Source organism: Eleutherodactylus coqui, chromosome 6, assembly GCF_035609145.1.
Source record: "Eleutherodactylus coqui strain aEleCoq1 chromosome 6, aEleCoq1.hap1, whole genome shotgun sequence".
Classification (NCBI taxonomy): domain Eukaryota; kingdom Metazoa; phylum Chordata; class Amphibia; order Anura; family Eleutherodactylidae; genus Eleutherodactylus; species Eleutherodactylus coqui.
In genome coordinates this window covers 32,260,928-32,281,232 of record NC_089842.1, presented here as the reverse complement: position 1 = coordinate 32,281,232, position 20,305 = coordinate 32,260,928, and the positions used below count along the sequence as shown (strand labels likewise).

The window sequence follows — 20,305 nt, the reverse complement described above, 5'->3', positions numbered from 1 at the left end:
CCACCTACCGCCGGCGCGTCATATGACGCGGCCGGCGCGTCATGTGACGTGGCCGGCATGTCACATGATGCTGCGGCGCGTCACTCCGAAGCATCATGCGGGAGCGAGGCCGCTGGATCCGCAGGTAAGTTTGGGGGTCTCTGGGGGGAGCCGTGATGGGCTCCGCCGCGGAATTCCGCAGTGGAGCCCGTCACGGCCGTGTGCAGCCGGCCTAGCTCTTTCATGACTAAAGGTCGTTGGTCAGTTGATGGATGGGGATCCTGAGCAACAGACTCCTGTCCATCAACTACTTGATGGCCTATCCAGAAGATAGCTTCTTTCACTGTGGGGTATTTGCTATATAATTATGACCACCATCTTTACCTTCCATATGGTTACAATCATGTCATTTTCAATCAGTCTGTCAGGCACTACAGTTCGTCTTTCTCCTCTGATCAGTATCTTAGCCTTTGCATCTATCTATCCATCTGTAGTGGGCCGGAGGGTTCTCCAGAATAAACCACTATATCAGCATCCTGTTCTAAGGAGGCAAAGAAGGTGTCATCCTTCAGAGGAACCCTCTTTTCCTCCCTTCCTTACTTTAAAAATCAGCAAAACTGCTTAGCAAAAGTTGATCTACCATTGGCTGTTTGTGTGGCTTTCCCTGATTGGTGGAGAGAACAGAACCTGAGAAAGAGCAGGAAAAACACCGGAGGCAGAGGGGAGGGGTGGGAGAAAAAGAAAGGACTGAGGGGGGGGGGGGGGGGGGGGAGAGAGTCACTGCAGTTCAGAGATAAAATAGCCGGGAGTGAGAGCCCTATCTAATCCACACCACCCGGAGATAAGTAGAGTTCAGAAAAAAGTGTAAAACCACCTTGTCTTCTTAATCGTGAGTTATATAAACCCCTTACTGAAAGTCAGTCAGGAGTTTCTAGAAGGGCCCTTCCTAAACTGCCTAATTTCAACTAAACTATTAAATCCATCCCATCAGTTACCTAAAGAGGGAGGATCAGCTTTTAGCTTACCTACTGTTAAAGTGCAGAAAGAGAGAGCGTTGAAGAGCTTGTCATTGTGAGAATTCAACTGTATTCCTGCTTTATTCTGTTTGGACAAGTGTATCTTTGGAACTGTGTTGTGCTCTCATTGGACTATGCTGTATTGCTTTGCCTCCGGCAATAGTGTTTAGTAAACTGTGCACTTCCAGTTGCTAAAAATCACATTACTGGACTCGTATCAAATTATTTCCGTCATCTTGATGAAAGTCCAATGGAAGTGCGGGCATCACCCATGACAAGTACACATTTAAAGAAGAAGACCCATATACAGGCAACCGCTAGGTCAGCGTTGCCTGGGAATGGCCTGTCAGGGCCTTGGCAAAAGGTTGCGCGTGTTCCCTCCAGGAGAGGAGTTTGGTAGAGTGTAGAGATGAGCGAACGTACTCGGATAAGCACTACATGTCCGAGTAATGTGCTTTATCCGAGTACCGCTGTACTCGTCTTGAAAGACTCGGGGCGCTCCGCTGCTGACAGGTGAGTCGCAGCGGGGAGCGGGGCAGAGCGGGCGGGAGAGAAGGAGAGAAAGATCTCCCCTCCGTTCCTCCCCGCTCTCCCCTGCAGCTCCCCGCTCCGCAGCGCGTCCCGAATCTTTCAGGACGAGCAGAGAGGTACTCGGATAAAGCACATTACTCGGACGAGTAGTGCTTATCCGAGTACGTTCGCTCATCTCTAGTAGAGTGCTATCTCACTGTGACAAGTGCTATCTCTACCCCACTAATTGCCCTAATTATATGAGAGGAGCACATGCGAATGACTACAATATCTGTAATTGTTACGAACCAATGCTTATGACATGGTACCATCATTAACATATTACATTGTATAGAATCTTTATTGATTATTGCCTGTAGTGGATTTGAACGCTTTTTCTCTTGATTGAACATGTCGTTACTACAGCACCTGCACACTCGTTTGCTCCAAATTGGAAATGGGCAAAATACCAGTACAGTACTGGCTTCCTCCAGCAGTAGGTGGGATGTAATTTCTGCCTATGCAGTGCGCTGAATAGAGCATCTCTGAGCATTCCAGGGACATAGGAAAATCAGAAGACACTCAGGTGATTATATTTCTTTGTATAGGAACCCAATTCAGTGTGACCGTGGCATGTAAAATGCTGATAGAGTAAGGGGGCTCCGTCTTTCATTCATAGGACTTTCGCAATGTGTTTGCTGGGTAATCTTACTGACTGATAGAATAAAGTTATCATGTCATTTTTGTTGCAGTGTGTACACCGTAGAAACAATACACCCCCCGCAAAGATGGCGGAATTTAGTGGGGTTTTTTTTACATTTCACTCCACTTACAATTTTTTTAAAGGTTTTTCAGTACATTATATGATACATTAAATAGTACCATTGAAAAATACAACTTGTCCCGCAAAAAACAAGCCCCCATACATCTATGTTGTTAAATAAATAAAAGAGTTAGGATTTTTGAAAAAGGAGTAGGAAAAAATGAAAATGGTAAAAAAAAAAGGCTAGTTCAACTCAATGATAAAAAGATACATTTTTTGTTAAGTGTGAAAAAGTTTTTAAAAAATCTATGTAAATTTGCTTTTGACATAATTGTAGTGACCCACAGAAGTAATTTAACATATTATTTATACTTCACGGTCAATGCCGTTAAAAATAAAAAAAAAACATGCCAGAGTTGCATATTTTGTAAATCTATTCTCTAGAAAAAATGGTATAAAAAGCTATTAAAGCATATGCAACTGAAAACTGGAGTTCATCCAGCAAAAACCGAGTTATTATAGAGCTCTATCGATTGAAAAATAAAAATGTTCTGCCTCTAGGTATGCGGCGACGCAAAGGCAAATCTTATTTTAAAAAAGTGTTTTTTTTGTGTACAAAAATAGCAAAACATAAATAAACTGTATAAACCTGTTTTTGCTGGAATCGTCCCGACCCGGAGAATAATGTTATCATGTTATTTATGTTGCAGACTGTGAAAATGAAATCCAAAAAACAAATGACAGAATTTATTTTTTCCCCCAATTTTCCCTAAAAAGTTATACAGTACATTATACGTACCCAATAATGATGCTATTAAAAATATAACTTGTCTCGCAAAAATCAAGCCCTCACATGGCTATATCAATGGAGACATTAAAAAGTTCTGGCTCTAGGAATCAGATGATGAAAAAAACTGAAAAATTAGCTGGTCATTACGGTGCAAACTGGCTTCGTCACTAAGGGGTTAAGTGCTTTTAACTTAAGGTGTTTGTACAATTAAGTATTTTCTGCACACTTTCTTCTTGTGTTCATCTATGCAGAGGATTGGTCACGAGTTGAAAAAAGGGCGAAGAACCCCTTTAACCCCTTCAGGACCACCAACTGTAAATATGCATCAGAGTTTTGTGCTGTTTTGTCAAACTGACATATTTTTGTCCATTCTGCTGCTGAGATCGGAGGAAGGAGACAGGCTTTTACACAGCATACACGTATATATGAGAGAAATGAATTGGCTTTTAACCCCTTCCTGCCTGCTTCACTTTTATTACTAGGCGAATGGCGCTCTCCTCACTATTCTATATGCTCTGTTGGATGCTCTGCTCGCTCCGGTATACAGAAACACCCGCTGGCTCATGACAGATAAACCCTGTTCTGTGATAGGGAAGGAAAATGTAGTTTTCTTGCCTGCAAAACTCCTGGAGAGAGAACTCATAAGAAACTAAAGTAAAGGCTGTGTTCTGGCGGCGCTATATTGGTGTCATACGTTAGGCAATGTACGCGTATTTGGCATCGCTGCGCACAGGAGAACTAGGGGAATTAATTTAGGGGGTAAATATAATAGATTGAACCAAATACTTTAGTAAGAAAAAAAAACAAAAGTGAGAGTGTATTTTTCTCTGTTTATGCCCATTTATCACCATGGATAACCTACAGAATAAAAAGGTATCCACTCTAGTTTGAAAGAATTAGAAAGCGCTAAGTGTCCTGCCAAAAAATAATTATATATATATATATATATATATATATATATATATATATATATATATATATATATATATATATATATATATATAAAATGAGAGATTATATTTATTTGAGTAGACTAAGAAACTCTATTAAACATTCTATTTAAAATTCAGCATTCCAGTATGTGAAACAGCCCTGGTCATGAAAGAATTAATCATAGAACTCACCAACAAAGCTTTGTGTGTATGTGGATCCACACACAGATCCTGAAGGACAAGTAATGCTGATGCCTGAGCATGTCGAGGATGTAGACATACACTTCGTACACGAGAGAGCACAACCTAGAGAGATGTCACACAGCACACAATCAGCACATTTATCACTTATTACCGAGATCAGCGGCATCGGAGACAGATGTCTAAAAGCTCATCTCCCAGTATGAAGAGGATGAGAGGTAACATCTGTTACACAGACTTAGGCCTCATGTCAACGGGGAAAATCAGGCCCGCTGTGGATTCTCCATGCAGAATCCCGCAGCGGGTCCCTCCTGCCCCACGGATATGAGGCTAAAAATAAGAATAAACTCACCTGTCCGGACGCTGCAGATCTTCCCTCCGTCGCGTACGGATCTTCTTTCTTCGGCCCGGCGGATGTGCTCGGCACGCTGGCAGCGGGCCGCGCACATGTATCGGACACATCCGCCGGGCCGAAGAAAGAAGATCCGGCCGCGACGGAGGGAAGATCCGCAGCGTCCGAACAGGTGAATTTTAATTCTGGTACGGGTGTTCCGCGGATCTGGGCAGCTTCCATAGGCTTCAATAGAAGCCTGCGGGAGCCGTCCCCACGGGAGACCCACACTAAAATGGAGCATGTCGCGTTTTTTTTCCCGCATGCGGATCCGCGCCTGAAGGGAGAAATGACATCCGCAGGTATTTAACTACCTGCGGGTGTCCAATGCATTCCTATGGGGCGCGGATCCGCGTGCAGGAAAAACGCTGCAGATTTTAAATATGAATATAGCCGTGGACATGAGGCCTTATGCTGCTGCAGTGGAAGTATTAATATGTCTTATTAAATTCACAGACGTGACTTATACTAAAACTTATAAATTTTATTAAGATACCGTTAAAATACGAATAAGGGCACAACACTAACAAACATAGGTAACAAACATAGGTGAACCAGGTGTCATAGACCACTTATTATCCGTGGCACCCTGAATATTGACACTCAATAATTATTTAAGTCTAAATAAACAGATTCTCCACTAAGACGGCAATTGTCAGACTCTCAAGATGTTGATGAGTAAAGGCTCAATTAGTTATTTGTTCAATGTGGGCTAGATAGAATTCTCTAATCCCCACTTAGCCCTTATATAGAGTCGTATTGAGTGGGTGTTCGATTGGTGACCTAAATTGGTCATGCGAGGTCTTGATACAGGTACCAAGACTAAATGCCTTATTGTTCTGTGTGGAAGATCTTTGATGGAACAATAGAGCACAATCGCCGGACACTAATGTGTCCAAATCACCCACAATATATGATTTCAAGTGGAGCAAGTTAGGGTCGGTTACAACCCAAAGTGTATTAAGCAGGGAATGTATTTCCTCTAGATGTTAAAGAAAATACAAGTAGATAGCTTGATGGTATCTGCTTCAGGTAATTGATATGTAAAAATGTTTAGACTCAAATACAGGACAGTAGATAGCCAGGAGAGGATATAATTTCTCCTCTATGCGCTGAGAGCAGCTGTAAAATAGTAGTACAGTAATGATGACTGCCTCAGATGGTTCTAGTACGTGAAATAAGTACTTTGACTCTCAATGGTTTAGTACGTAAAATAAGTACTTCGACTCAGTACTTTGACTCTCAATAGTTTAGTACGTGAAATAAGTACTTTAACTCTACGCGTTTCACCACATGATTTTTTGTGGATCATCAGGAGATATAGTACTAAATTGAAGGTAAAGGCTAGATAAATTCTTAGAGTATCAAAAGATATTTTTTGACTGAAATATAGGATGAGCTCTTGGCTATAGCAATAAAATAGATAGGTCGCCTACAATAGCTTGGAGACCCATTAGTAATAATCAAAGTACAAGTGACTCCCGCTCCTTAATAAAGCGTTACAGGCTAATTCTTAAACTGAGGGACTATAACTCAATAGTCATACAGTTTAAAGTGTTTAGCAGCCTTTTACTAACGCATAGAAACAGCTTTATGGGGATAGACACCAATGTGTGTCTTAAACCCCAGTCTTATTGTGTACCAAAAAGACTGCTGCTTTTCTAAAAAAGAACTCAGGGATTACAATCAAGTCTGCATTCCCAAGTTAAAGAGTAAATTTTTGGCTGCAAAGTTAATTCAGAGCGCCCTCAAATGAAAATTAAAGCCCTAATAAAAAGAAAAAAAGGGCTCCAGCAGGAGCATAGTGGTAGTAACCCGTCGCCTTGATGGTAGGCTAGGGAATGAATATGGTTGATTGCTGAACCAGTTATATATGAGGTAATCCCTCCCATTGTGGGTTGGTTAAAGTGAGTCACTCCAATTAAATCGCTAGTATCTATAAACAATAGCCATGTGCAGTAAAATAGTCATCATAATGGTCCTTACGCATATCCAAGTCCATCGAAAGGTAAATGTCACATTTGTATACCAACGCAGCGGACCGCATTATAAGGATCTTATGCCTTTGATTGTAAATCATAACAGGCAAAGGAACGGAGGTTGTTACCGTCACTGCTATCCGTGACAACGCCTGGGAGGCGCCCACGGCACCGCCAGAGGGGCGGGGTCACGCATGTGACGCCATTACGTCTGACAAACACGCTAACGGCTAGAGCCCTGACCGCAAGGGGTGACGCTGGAACGTATCTCTCTGCCGATTCCCTGGGAAGATCCGTGTGACGTAATTACGCAGGTGGGCGTCCCTATGGGGGAGCGTGCCCACGGCACCGCCAGAGGGGCGGGGTCACGCATGTGACGCCATTACGTCTGACGAACACGCTAATGGCTAGAGCCCTGATCGCAAGGGGTGACGCTGGAACGTATCTCTCTGCCAATTCCCTGGGAAGATCCGTGTGACGTAATTACGCAGGTGGGCGTCCCTACGTTGCGGCATTAATGCCAGGACTTGGTGAACGTTTAGAAGTGTTGCCAGTACTGCAGCGTCGTGACGTAGGACTACTGCGGAGACCAATATGTATGACTTTTGATTCTAATAAAGTATTTGTTTCTGGAATATCAATAAGGCCTGTAAATGGTCATCTTTCAGGTAGGTGTTGTTTTAGAGTTATATTGGGATGACTCATGAAACCACCGGGGGGGAGGGAAGAGGAAAAGCAAAAAACATATTTTGATAAAAAAAAAAAAAAAAAGATAAACTTATAAATCTCAGTCATTTGTTATAACAAAGGATAGTTCAGAAACTTAAATCCCATGTAAGTATAATTATAGTGTGGTGCCTAGATGGTTAATACGCACACATACTTGAATTATTTTATTAAAGATGTAGCTTGATAAATGGTAGAAGATAAAAGCTCAAATCGAGCATATAATGTCATGCTACAAAAATAGATATAATTGTAGAATTAACGGGCAATCCCGATGGAAATATTTGCACATGCACAGTACGGGTACAAAGGATGAGGCCATCAAATTTAACATAAGTAATAGTCCTTAAAGAAAGCAATTGAACAGAAGTTGTTCATTTAAACCAGCAGGTTGAACAGTGTCGCACCTATAGATCCAGCCTGCTTCCTTTTGCAGTAGCAGTGAATCTATATCGCCTCTTCGGCCATCCGATTTCACAATTTCCACCCCCTGAAACTTAAGGCATGTAGCATCACCACTATGTTGCTGTAAAACATGAGTGGAAACTGAAGTGGCTTCTTTCCTATCGATGTTGCCTACGTGTGCCAGAATCCTACGGCGAAATTGCTGCCTCGTTTTGCCGATATATTGTTTATGACACACGCAGGTGATGATATACACGACGTTGGTGGAAAGACAGTTAATAAAATCCCGTATGGAGTATTCTGTCCTTGTTGTGGTTGACGTGAAGCCACTTCCTTTTTTCATAAATTTACACGCCAAACAATTGGCGCATGTAAACGTGCCATTGGGGATAGAACGTGAAAGCCAATTACTTGGAGGTGTTGAAGGTTTTAGAAAGCTTTTCACTACATGATCCTTGATATTCCGACCACGGCGATAGGTCACTTTTGGGTATGCTGGAATATAGGTGCTGACATCTGTGTCATTTTGAAGGACATCCCAGTATGTTTGTAGTATTTCCAATACCTTTTTCTGTCCTGTATCGTAGGTCCCCACAATACGCATTTCTGATGTTTCATCCCTTATTTTTGGGATTAGCAGCTCATGTCTTTTGCAGTTCCGTGCAAAGTGTTCTGCTTGATCCAAAACATGGGTAGGATAGCCTCTTTGTAGGAACCTAGCCCTTAGTTTTTGACACTCAGCATTAAAGGTACTTTCTTCGGAGCAATTCCGTCTGATTCTCAGAAATTGCCCCTTAGGGATACCTTTTCTGAGGGGTTGCGGGTGGAAACTGTTCCAAGAAAGTAAGCTATTCGTGGCGGTACTCTTACGATAGAGGTTAGTCGAGATTTTTCCGTCAGGTCGAATTTCAATGGTTATATCAAGGAACGTCATGGATGATTTATTGATATCGGCTGTAAATCTCAAATTGAGGTCATTGTCGTTAAGCCAGGTGACGAACTCAAAAAATTGTGATTCGGACCCTGTCCAAAGAATCAGTATGTCGTCAATATATCTTATCCATGACAGAACATATGTCGACCAGGCACTGTTTTCAGTGGAGAAGACACACTTTTCTTCCCACCAGCCCAGGAGTAAATTTGCGTACGTGGGGGCACATGGTGTCCCCATCGCGGTACCCCTGAGCTGGTGGAAAAACCTCCTGTCGAACAGGAAGTAGTTATGTGTCAACACGAATTCTAATAGCTGTAAAATGAACTCGTTTTGAACCTGGTAGTGTGTTCCTCTCTGAGATAGAAAATAAGTGATAGCGCGTAATCCCACTTGATGGGGGATCGAGCTGTAGAGTGCCTCGACATCGAGGCTTGCCACCATTGTACCTGGCTCAACTGTGATGTCCTCAATTTGACGTAGGACGTCCATCGTATCTTGCGCAAAAGATGGAAGTGCTGAGACGAATGGTCTCAGCATGCGATCCAGATAAACACTGGAATTCTGGGTGATGTTATCAATACCGGATACGATTGGACGTCCTTTCAATGGGCTGGTGCCTTTGTGGATCTTAGGTAAGGCATAGAACACTGCTATTCTAGGAGTAGTAGGAGTCATAAATTTAAATTCGTTGTTGCTAATGCATTTCAATTCTTTACCCCTAAGCAGAATTTTGTTAAGGGCTGTTTGAAACGCATTGGTTGGGTCCTCCCTAAGTATGGCATAAGTAGTCTTATCACTCAGAAGGTCCATGCACATTTGAATATATTTACTCCTATCTAGTAAGACTACGTTACCCCCTTTATCGGATTGTTTGATCACCAAATTCTCATTACTTTCAAGATCCATTAAGGCTAACTTTTCACATCTTGTCATATTGAGGGTTTTCCTATGTTCAGGCTTCATTTTCTTCAAATCTCTCAAAACCAGTTTTTCAAATAAGTCCAATTCTGGACAATTGATAGCTGGTGGGTTGGATTTATTGCGAAGTTTACAATCGGTACTCGCTAAAGGTAAGGTCATCTCCTCCTCAAGACTCTGAAGGGCTCTAAATGCTGGAATATCAGATTTATCAAGGCCAAGATCATTGGCTAGTTTTGCATCTTGGATAGAAAAGTATTTTTTCCAGCGTAATTTTCTAACGAAGAGGGAGATGTCCTTTGCCCAGACGAACGGCTGAAAGCGGGTCGTCGGGACAAAGGACAGCCCCCTCTTCAGCACCATAGTTTCCTGACTGGTTAGTACATGTGTAGACAAGTTGATAATTTTCATTTCTTCGTCAGCCAATGAATGGCTAGAGATAGCCTGATTGGTTGTAGGCTTATCAGATAATGTCAGTAATTCGGTGGTTGATCTCTGCGCCCCCGTAAAAAATATTGTGATATAGGGAAGTCTTGAGGTGATTGTTGATTCGATCGACCCCTACCTCGACCCTTATTGCGAGCTCGATTGGAACGTGGATAGCTTAATGTGCGAGGTCTAGTACCCTCAGTATCAGACTGTTCCGTTTCTGAGGAACTCGGCTCTGTTCCTGAGTATTTATTCGTACCGAGATAGGCCCTATTATCTCTGAAGTCTGCAAGGTCTCTCATAAACAAGGAATGTTTCCTGTCCTTTATATGTTGAGTATACTTCGAAATGTTATCTTGTAAAGTTTTTTCTAGGGAGGAGTATTCAGGATCAGTCAGAAAGATTTTTGATTTTTCTATTAAATCCTCCAGTTGTTTCTGATTTTTAGTAAGGGTGATTTTCTCCTCTTCTAGCAGGAGGTTGATGAGTCTGAGCGATGAATTAGTTGCTTCAGTCTCCCATTTTTTGAGGAACTCTGGGTTGCGACAACGAACTGGAGGCAACACAGAAATTCTCAAACCTCTTGGTACGATTTTATGCTCTTCATATTTTGACAGGCCCTGTATCTCCCACCAACATCTAACGTACTCTTTATATACTCTTGTTAACTCTTTGAAAGTAGGTCTTATAGCAATATTATCTGGACTGGGGGTGTAGCCTTTCTCGGAGAACACGGAATTTGCCTCAGATACCCATTCAGATGTGCAAATATTTCGCGAAAGAAAACCTGCCATGAATAATCAAATTAAGAATTCTCAGAGGGGGCAGAAAAAAGTCAACTTAAAGTAAGATAAAGCCCAATTCACAGACGTGACTTATACTAAAACTTATAAATTTTATTAAGATACCGTTAAAATACGAATAAGGGCACAACACTAACAAACATAGGTAACAAACATAGGTGAACCAGGTGTCATAGACCACTTATTATCCGTGGCACCCTGAATATTGACACTCAATAATTATTTAAGTCTAAATAAACAGATTCTCCACTAAGACGGCAATTGTCAGACTCTCAAGATGTTGATGAGTAAAGGCTCAATTAGTTATTTGTTCAATGTGGGCTAGATAGAATTCTCTAATCCCCACTTAGCCCTTATATAGAGTCGTATTGAGTGGGTGTTCGATTGGTGACCTAAATTGGTCATGCGAGGTCTTGATACAGGTACCAAGACTAAATGCCTTATTGTTCTGTGTGGAAGATCTTTGATGGAACAATAGAGCACAATCGCCGGACACTAATGTGTCCAAATCACCCACAATATATGATTTCAAGTGGAGCAAGTTAGGGTCGGTTACAACCCAAAGTGTATTAAGCAGGGAATGTATTTCCTCTAGATGTTAAAGAAAATACAAGTAGATAGCTTGATGGTATCTGCTTCAGGTAATTGATATGTAAAAATGTTTAGACTCAAATACAGGACAGTAGATAGCCAGGAGAGGATATAATTTCTCCTCTATGCGCTGAGAGCAGCTGTAAAATAGTAGTACAGTAATGATGACTGCCTCAGATGGTTCTAGTACGTGAAATAAGTACTTTGACTCTCAATGGTTTAGTACGTAAAATAAGTACTTCGACTCAGTACTTTGACTCTCAATAGTTTAGTACGTGAAATAAGTACTTTAACTCTACGCGTTTCACCACATGATTTTTTGTGGATCATCAGGAGATATAGTACTAAATTGAAGGTAAAGGCTAGATAAATTCTTAGAGTATCAAAAGATATTTTTTGACTGAAATATAGGATGAGCTCTTGGCTATAGCAATAAAATAGATAGGTCGCCTACAATAGCTTGGAGACCCATTAGTAATAATCAAAGTACAAGTGACTCCCGCTCCTTAATAAAGCGTTACAGGCTAATTCTTAAACTGAGGGACTATAACTCAATAGTCATACAGTTTAAAGTGTTTAGCAGCCTTTTACTAACGCATAGAAACAGCTTTATGGGGATAGACACCAATGTGTGTCTTAAACCCCAGTCTTATTGTGTACCAAAAAGACTGCTGCTTTTCTAAAAAAGAACTCAGGGATTACAATCAAGTCTGCATTCCCAAGTTAAAGAGTAAATTTTTGGCTGCAAAGTTAATTCAGAGCGCCCTCAAATGAAAATTAAAGCCCTAATAAAAAGAAAAAAAGGGCTCCAGCAGGAGCATAGTGGTAGTAACCCGTCGCCTTGATGGTAGGCTAGGGAATGAATATGGTTGATTGCTGAACCAGTTATATATGAGGTAATCCCTCCCATTGTGGGTTGGTTAAAGTGAGTCACTCCAATTAAATCGCTAGTATCTATAAACAATAGCCATGTGCAGTAAAATAGTCATCATAATGGTCCTTACGCATATCCAAGTCCATCGAAAGGTAAATGTCACATTTGTATACCAACGCAGCGGACCGCATTATAAGGATCTTATGCCTTTGATTGTAAATCATAACAGGCAAAGGAACGGAGGTTGTTAGCGTCACTGGTATCCGTGACAACGCCTGGGAGGCGCCCACGGCACCGCCAGAGGGGCGGGGTCACGCATGTGACGCCATTACGTCTGACAAACACGCTAACGGCTAGAGCCCTGACCGCAAGGGGTGACGCTGGAACGTATCTCTCTGCCGATTCCCTGGGAAGATCCGTGTGACGTAATTACGCAGGTGGGCGTCCCTATGGGGGAGCGTGCCCACGGCACCGCCAGAGGGGCGGGGTCACGCATGTGACGCCATTACGTCTGACGAACACGCTAATGGCTAGAGCCCTGATCGCAAGGGGTGACGCTGGAACGTATCTCTCTGCCAATTCCCTGGGAAGATCCGTGTGACGTAATTACGCAGGTGGGCGTCCCTACGTTGCGGCATTAATGCCAGGACTTGGTGAACGTTTAGAAGTGTTGCCAGTACTGCAGCGTCGTGACGTAGGACTACTGCGGAGACCAATATGTATGACTTTTGATTCTAATAAAGTATTTGTTTCTGGAATATCAATAAGGCCTGTAAATGGTCATCTTTCAGGTAGGTGTTGTTTTAGAGTTATATTGGGATGACTCATGAAACCACCGGGGGGGAGGGAAGAGGAAAAGCAAAAAACATATTTTGATAAAAAAAAAAAAAAAAAAAGATAAACTTATAAATCTCAGTCATTTGTTATAACAAAGGATAGTTCAGAAACTTAAATCCCATGTAAGTATAATTATAGTGTGGTGCCTAGATGGTTAATACGCACACATACTTGAATTATTTTATTAAAGATGTAGCTTGATAAATGGTAGAAGATAAAAGCTCAAATCGAGCATATAATGTCATGCTACAAAAATAGATATAATTGTAGAATTAACGGGCAATCCCGATGGAAATATTTGCACATGCACAGTACGGGTACAAAGGATGAGGCCATCAAATTTAACATAAGTAATAGTCCTTAAAGAAAGCAATTGAACAGAAGTTGTTCATTTAAACCAGCAGGTTGAACAGTGTCGCACCTATAGATCCAGCCTGCTTCCTTTTGCAGTAGCAGTGAATCTATATCGCCTCTTCGGCCATCCGATTTCACAATTTCCACCCCCTGAAACTTAAGGCATGTAGCATCACCACTATGTTGCTGTAAAACATGAGTGGAAACTGAAGTGGCTTCTTTCCTATCGATGTTGCCTACGTGTGCCAGAATCCTACGGCGAAATTGCTGCCTCGTTTTGCCGATATATTGTTTATGACACACGCAGGTGATGATATACACGACGTTGGTGGAAAGACAGTTAATAAAATCCCGTATGGAGTATTCTGTCCTTGTTGTGGTTGACGTGAAGCCACTTCCTTTTTTCATAAATTTACACGCCAAACAATTGGCGCATGTAAACGTGCCATTGGGGATAGAACGTGAAAGCCAATTACTTGGAGGTGTTGAAGGTTTTAGAAAGCTTTTCACTACATGATCCTTGATATTCCGACCACGGCGATAGGTCACTTTTGGGTATGCTGGAATATAGGTGCTGACATCTGTGTCATTTTGAAGGACATCCCAGTATGTTTGTAGTATTTCCAATACCTTTTTCTGTCCTGTATCGTAGGTCCCCACAATACGCATTTCTGATGTTTCATCCCTTATTTTTGGGATTAGCAGCTCATGTCTTTTGCAGTTCCGTGCAAAGTGTTCTGCTTGATCCAAAACATGGGTAGGATAGCCTCTTTGTAGGAACCTAGCCCTTAGTTTTTGACACTCAGCATTAAAGGTACTTTCTTCGGAGCAATTCCGTCTGATTCTCAGAAATTGCCCCTTAGGGATACCTTTTCTGAGGGGTTGCGGGTGGAAACTGTTCCAAGAAAGTAAGCTATTCGTGGCGGTACTCTTACGATAGAGGTTAGTCGAGATTTTTCCGTCAGGTCGAATTTCAATGGTTATATCAAGGAACGTCATGGATGATTTATTGATATCGGCTGTAAATCTCAAATTGAGGTCATTGTCGTTAAGCCAGGTGACGAACTCAAAAAATTGTGATTCGGACCCTGTCCAAAGAATCAGTATGTCGTCAATATATCTTATCCATGACAGAACATATGTCGACCAGGCACTGTTTTCAGTGGAGAAGACACACTTTTCTTCCCACCAGCCCAGGAGTAAATTTGCGTACGTGGGGGCACATGGTGTCCCCATCGCGGTACCCCTGAGCTGGTGGAAAAACCTCCTGTCGAACAGGAAGTAGTTATGTGTCAACACGAATTCTAATAGCTGTAAAATGAACTCGTTTTGAACCTGGTAGTGTGTTCCTCTCTGAGATAGAAAATAAGTGATAGCGCGTAATCCCACTTGATGGGGGATCGAGCTGTAGAGTGCCTCGACATCGAGGCTTGCCACCATTGTACCTGGCTCAACTGTGATGTCCTCAATTTGACGTAGGACGTCCATCGTATCTTGCGCAAAAGATGGAAGTGCTGAGACGAATGGTCTCAGCATGCGATCCAGATAAACACTGGAATTCTGGGTGATGTTATCAATACCGGATACGATTGGACGTACTTTCAATGGGCTGGTGCCTTTGTGGATCTTAGGTAAGGCATAGAACACTGCTATTCTAGGAGTAGTAGGAGTCATAAATTTAAATTCGTTGTTGCTAATGCATTTCAATTCTTTACCCCTAAGCAGAATTTTGTTAAGGGCTGTTTGAAACGCATTGGTTGGGTCCTCCCTAAGTATGGCATAAGTAGTCTTATCACTCAGAAGGTCCATGCACATTTGAATATATTTACTCCTATCTAGTAAGACTACGTTACCCCCTTTATCGGATTGTTTGATCACCAAATTCTCATTACTTTCAAGATCCATTAAGGCTAACTTTTCACATCTTGTCATATTGAGGGTTTTCCTATGTTCAGGCTTCATTTTCTTCAAATCTCTCAAAACCAGTTTTTCAAATAAGTCCAATTCTGGACAATTGATAGCTGGTGGGTTGGATTTATTGCGAAGTTTACAATCGGTACTCGCTAAAGGTAAGGTCATCTCCTCCTCAAGACTCTGAAGGGCTCTAAATGCTGGAATATCAGATTTATCAAGGCCAAGATCATTGGCTAGTTTTGCATCTTGGATAGAAAAGTATTTTTTCCAGCGTAATTTTCTAACGAAGAGGGAGATGTCCTTTGCCCAGACGAACGGCTGAAAGCGGGTCGTCGGGACAAAGGACAGCCCCCTCTTCAGCACCATAGTTTCCTGACTGGTTAGTACATGTGTAGACAAGTTGATAATTTTCATTTCTTCGTCAGCCAATGAATGGCTAGAGATAGCCTGATTGGTTGTAGGCTTATCAGATAATGTCAGTAATTCGGTGGTTGATCTCTGCGCCCCCGTAAAAAATATTGTGATATAGGGAAGTCTTGAGGTGATTGTTGATTCGATCGACCCCTACCTCGACCCTTATTGCGAGCTCGATTGGAACGTGGATAGCTTAATGTGCGAGGTCTAGTACCCTCAGTATCAGACTGTTCCGTTTCTGAGGAACTCGGCTCTGTTCCTGAGTATTTATTCGTACCGAGATAGGCCCTATTATCTCTGAAGTCTGCAAGGTCTCTCATAAACAAGGAATGTTTCCTGTCCTTTATATGTTGAGTATACTTCGAAATGTTATCTTGTAAAGTTTTTTCTAGGGAGGAGTATTCAGGATCAGTCAGAAAGATTTTTGATTTTTCTATTAAATCCTCCAGTTGTTTCTGATTTTTAGTAAGGGTGATTTTCTCCTCTTCTAGCAGGAGGTTGATGAGTCTGAGCGATGAATTAGTTGCTTCAGTCTCCCATTTTTTGAGGAACTCTGGGTTGCGACAACGAACTGGAGGCAACACAGAAATTCTCAAACCTCTTGGTACGATTTTATGCTCTTCATATTTTGACAGGCCCTGTATCTCCCACCAACATCTAACGTACTCTTTATATACTCTTGTTAACTCTTTGAAAGTAGGTCTTATAGCAATATTATCTGGACTGGGGGTGTAGCCTTTCTCGGAGAACACGGAATTTGCCTCAGATACCCATTCAGATGTGCAAATATTTCGCGAAAGAAAACCTGCCATGAATAATCAAATTAAGAATTCTCAGAGGGGGCAGAAAAAAGTCAACTTAAAGTAAGATAAAGCCCAATTCACAGACGTGACTTATACTAAAACTTATAAATTTTATTAAGATACCGTTAAAATACGAATAAGGGCACAACACTAACAAACATAGGTAACAAACATAGGTGAACCAGGTGTCATAGACCACTTATTATCCGTGGCACCCTGAATATTGACACTCAATAATTATTTAAGTCTAAATAAACAGATTCTCCACTAAGACGGCAATTGTCAGACTCTCAAGATGTTGATGAGTAAAGGCTCAATTAGTTATTTGTTCAATGTGGGCTAGATAGAATTCTCTAATCCCCACTTAGCCCTTATATAGAGTCGTATTGAGTGGGTGTTCGATTGGTGACCTAAATTGGTCATGCGAGGTCTTGATACAGGTACCAAGACTAAATGCCTTATTGTTCTGTGTGGAAGATCTTTGATGGAACAATAGAGCACAATCGCCGGACACTAATGTGTCCAAATCACCCACAATATATGATTTCAAGTGGAGCAAGTTAGGGTCGGTTACAACCCAAAGTGTATTAAGCAGGGAATGTATTTCCTCTAGATGTTAAAGAAAATACAAGTAGATAGCTTGATGGTATCTGCTTCAGGTAATTGATATGTAAAAATGTTTAGACTCAAATACAGGACAGTAGATAGCCAGGAGAGGATATAATTTCTCCTCTATGCGCTGAGAGCAGCTGTAAAATAGTAGTACAGTAATGATGACTGCCTCAGATGGTTCTAGTACGTGAAATAAGTACTTTGACTCTCAATGGTTTAGTACGTAAAATAAGTACTTCGACTCAGTACTTTGACTCTCAATAGTTTAGTACGTGAAATAAGTACTTTAACTCTACGCGTTTCACCACATGATTTTTTGTGGATCATCAGGAGATATAGTACTAAATTGAAGGTAAAGGCTAGATAAATTCTTAGAGTATCAAAAGATATTTTTTGACTGAAATATAGGATGAGCTCTTGGCTATAGCAATAAAATAGATAGGTCGCCTACAATAGCTTGGAGACCCATTAGTAATAATCAAAGTACAAGTGACTCCCGCTCCTTAATAAAGCGTTACAGGCTAATTCTTAAACTGAGGGACTATAACTCAATAGTCATACAGTTTAAAGTGTTTAGCAGCCTTTTACTAACGCATAGAAACAGCTTTATGGGGATAGACACCAATGTGTGTCTTAAACCCCAGTCTTATTGTGTACCAAAAAGACTGCTGCTTTTCTAAAAAAGAACTCAGGGATTACAATCAAGTCTGCATTCCCAAGTTAAAGAGTAAATTTTTGGCTGCAAAGTTAATTCAGAGCGCCCTCAAATGAAAATTAAAGCCCTAATAAAAAGAAAAAAAGGGCTCCAGCAGGAGCATAGTGGTAGTAACCCGTCGCCTTGATGGTAGGCTAGGGAATGAATATGGTTGATTGCTGAACCAGTTATATATGAGGTAATCCCTCCCATTGTGGGTTGGTTAAAGTGAGTCACTCCAATTAAATCGCTAGTATCTATAAACAATAGCCATGTGCAGTAAAATAGTCATCATAATGGTCCTTACGCATATCCAAGTCCATCGAAAGGTAAATGTCACATTTGTATACCAACGCAGCGGACCGCATTATAAGGATCTTATGCCTTTGATTGTAAATCATAACAGGCAAAGGAACGGAGGTTGTTAGCGTCACTGGTATCCGTGACAACGCCTGGGAGGCGCCCACGGCACCGCCAGAGGGGCGGGGTCACGCATGTGACGCCATTACGTCTGACAAACACGCTAACGGCTAGAGCCCTGACCGCAAGGGGTGACGCTGGAACGTATCTCTCTGCCGATTCCCTGGGAAGATCCGTGTGACGTAATTACGCAGGTGGGCGTCCCTATGGGGGAGCGTGCCCACGGCACCGCCAGTTCCTCAAAAAATGGGAGACTGAAGCAACTAATTCATCGCTCAGACTCATCAACCTCCTGCTAGAAGAGGAGAAAATCACCCTTACTAAAAATCAGAAACAACTGGAGGATTTAATAGAAAAATCAAAAATCTTTCTGACTGATCCTGAATACTCCTCCCTAGAAAAAACTTTACAAGATAACATTTCGAAGTATACTCAACATATAAAGGACAGGAAACATTCCTTGTTTATGAGAGACCTTGCAGACTTCAGAGATAATAGGGCCTATCTCGGTACGAATAAATACTCAGGAACAGAGCCGAGTTCCTCAGAAACGGAACAGTCTGATACTGAGGGTACTAGACCTCGCACATTAAGCTATCCACGTTCCAATCGAGCTCGCAATAAGGGTCGAGGTAGGGGTCGATCGAATCAACAATCACCTCAAGACTTCCCTATATCACAATATTTTTTACGGGGGCGCAGAGATCAACCACCGAATTACTGACATTATCTGATAAGCCTACAACCAATCAGGCTATCTCTAGCCATTCATTGGCTGACGAAGAAATGAAAATTATCAACTTGTCTACACATGTACTAACCAGTCAGGAAACTATGGTGCTGAAGAGGGGGCTGTCCTTTGTCCCGACGACCCGCTTTCAGCCGTTCGTCTGGGCAAAGGACATCTCCCTCTTCGTTAGAAAATTACGCTGGAAAAAATACTTTTCTATCCAAGATGCAAAACTAGCCAATGATCTTGGCCTTGATAAATCTGATATTCCAGCATTTAGAGCCCTTCAGAGTCTTGAGGAGGAGATGACCTTACCTTTAGCGAGTACCGATTGTAAACTTCGCAATAAATCCAACCCACCAGCTATCAATTGTCCAGAATTGGACTTATTTGAAAAACTGGTTTTGAGAGATTTGAAGAAAATGAAGCCTGAACATAGGAAAACCCTCAATATGACAAGATGTGAAAAGTTAGCCTTAATGGATCTTGAAAGTAATGAGAATTTGGTGATCAAACAATCCGATAAAGGGGGTAACGTAGTCTTACTAGATAGGAGTAAATATATTCAAATGTGCATGGACCTTCTGAGTGATAAGACTACTTATGCCATACTTAGGGAGGACCCAACCAATGCGTTTCAAACAGCCCTTAACAAAATTCTGCTTAGGGGTAAAGAATTGAAATGCATTAGCAACAACGAATTTAAATTTATGACTCCTACTACTCCTAGAATAGCAGTGTTCTATGCCTTACCTAAGATCCACAAAGGCACCAGCCCATTGAAAGGACGTCCAATCGTATCCGGTATTGATAACATCACCCAGAATTCCAGTGTTTATCTGGATCGCATGCTGAGACCATTCGTCTCAGCACTTCCATCTTTTGCGCAAGATACGATGGACGTCCTACGTCAAATTGAGGACATCACAGTTGAGCCAGGTACAATGGTGGCAAGCCTCGATGTCGAGGCACTCTACAGCTCGATCCCCCATCAAGTGGGATTACGCGCTATCACTTATTTTCTATCTCAGAGAGGAACACACTACCAGGTTCAAAACGAGTTCATTTTACAGCTATTAGAATTCGTGTTGACACATAACTACTTCCTGTTCGACAGGAGGTTTTTCCACCAGCTCAGGGGTACCGCGATGGGGACACCATGTGCCCCCACGTACGCAAATTTACTCCTGGGCTGGTGGGAAGAAAAGTGTGTCTTCTCCACTGAAAACAGTGCCTGGTCGACATATGTTCTGTCATGGATAAGATATATTGACGACATACTGATT

General features: G+C 41.8%; 1 protein-coding gene across 1 annotated transcript in view; it reads right to left on the bottom strand.

Annotated features, from left to right (window-relative positions):
* Positions 1 to 20,305, bottom strand: part of LOC136572041 (phospholipase A2 inhibitor and Ly6/PLAUR domain-containing protein-like) — a 38,850-nt gene that overhangs the window by 8,456 nt on the left and 10,089 nt on the right. The window contains exon 2 of the mRNA XM_066572659.1: positions 4,183 to 4,296. Within this exon, the coding sequence (XP_066428756.1) occupies positions 4,183 to 4,296 (114 nt within the window). The remainder of the gene's footprint in view (positions 1 to 4,182; positions 4,297 to 20,305) is intronic.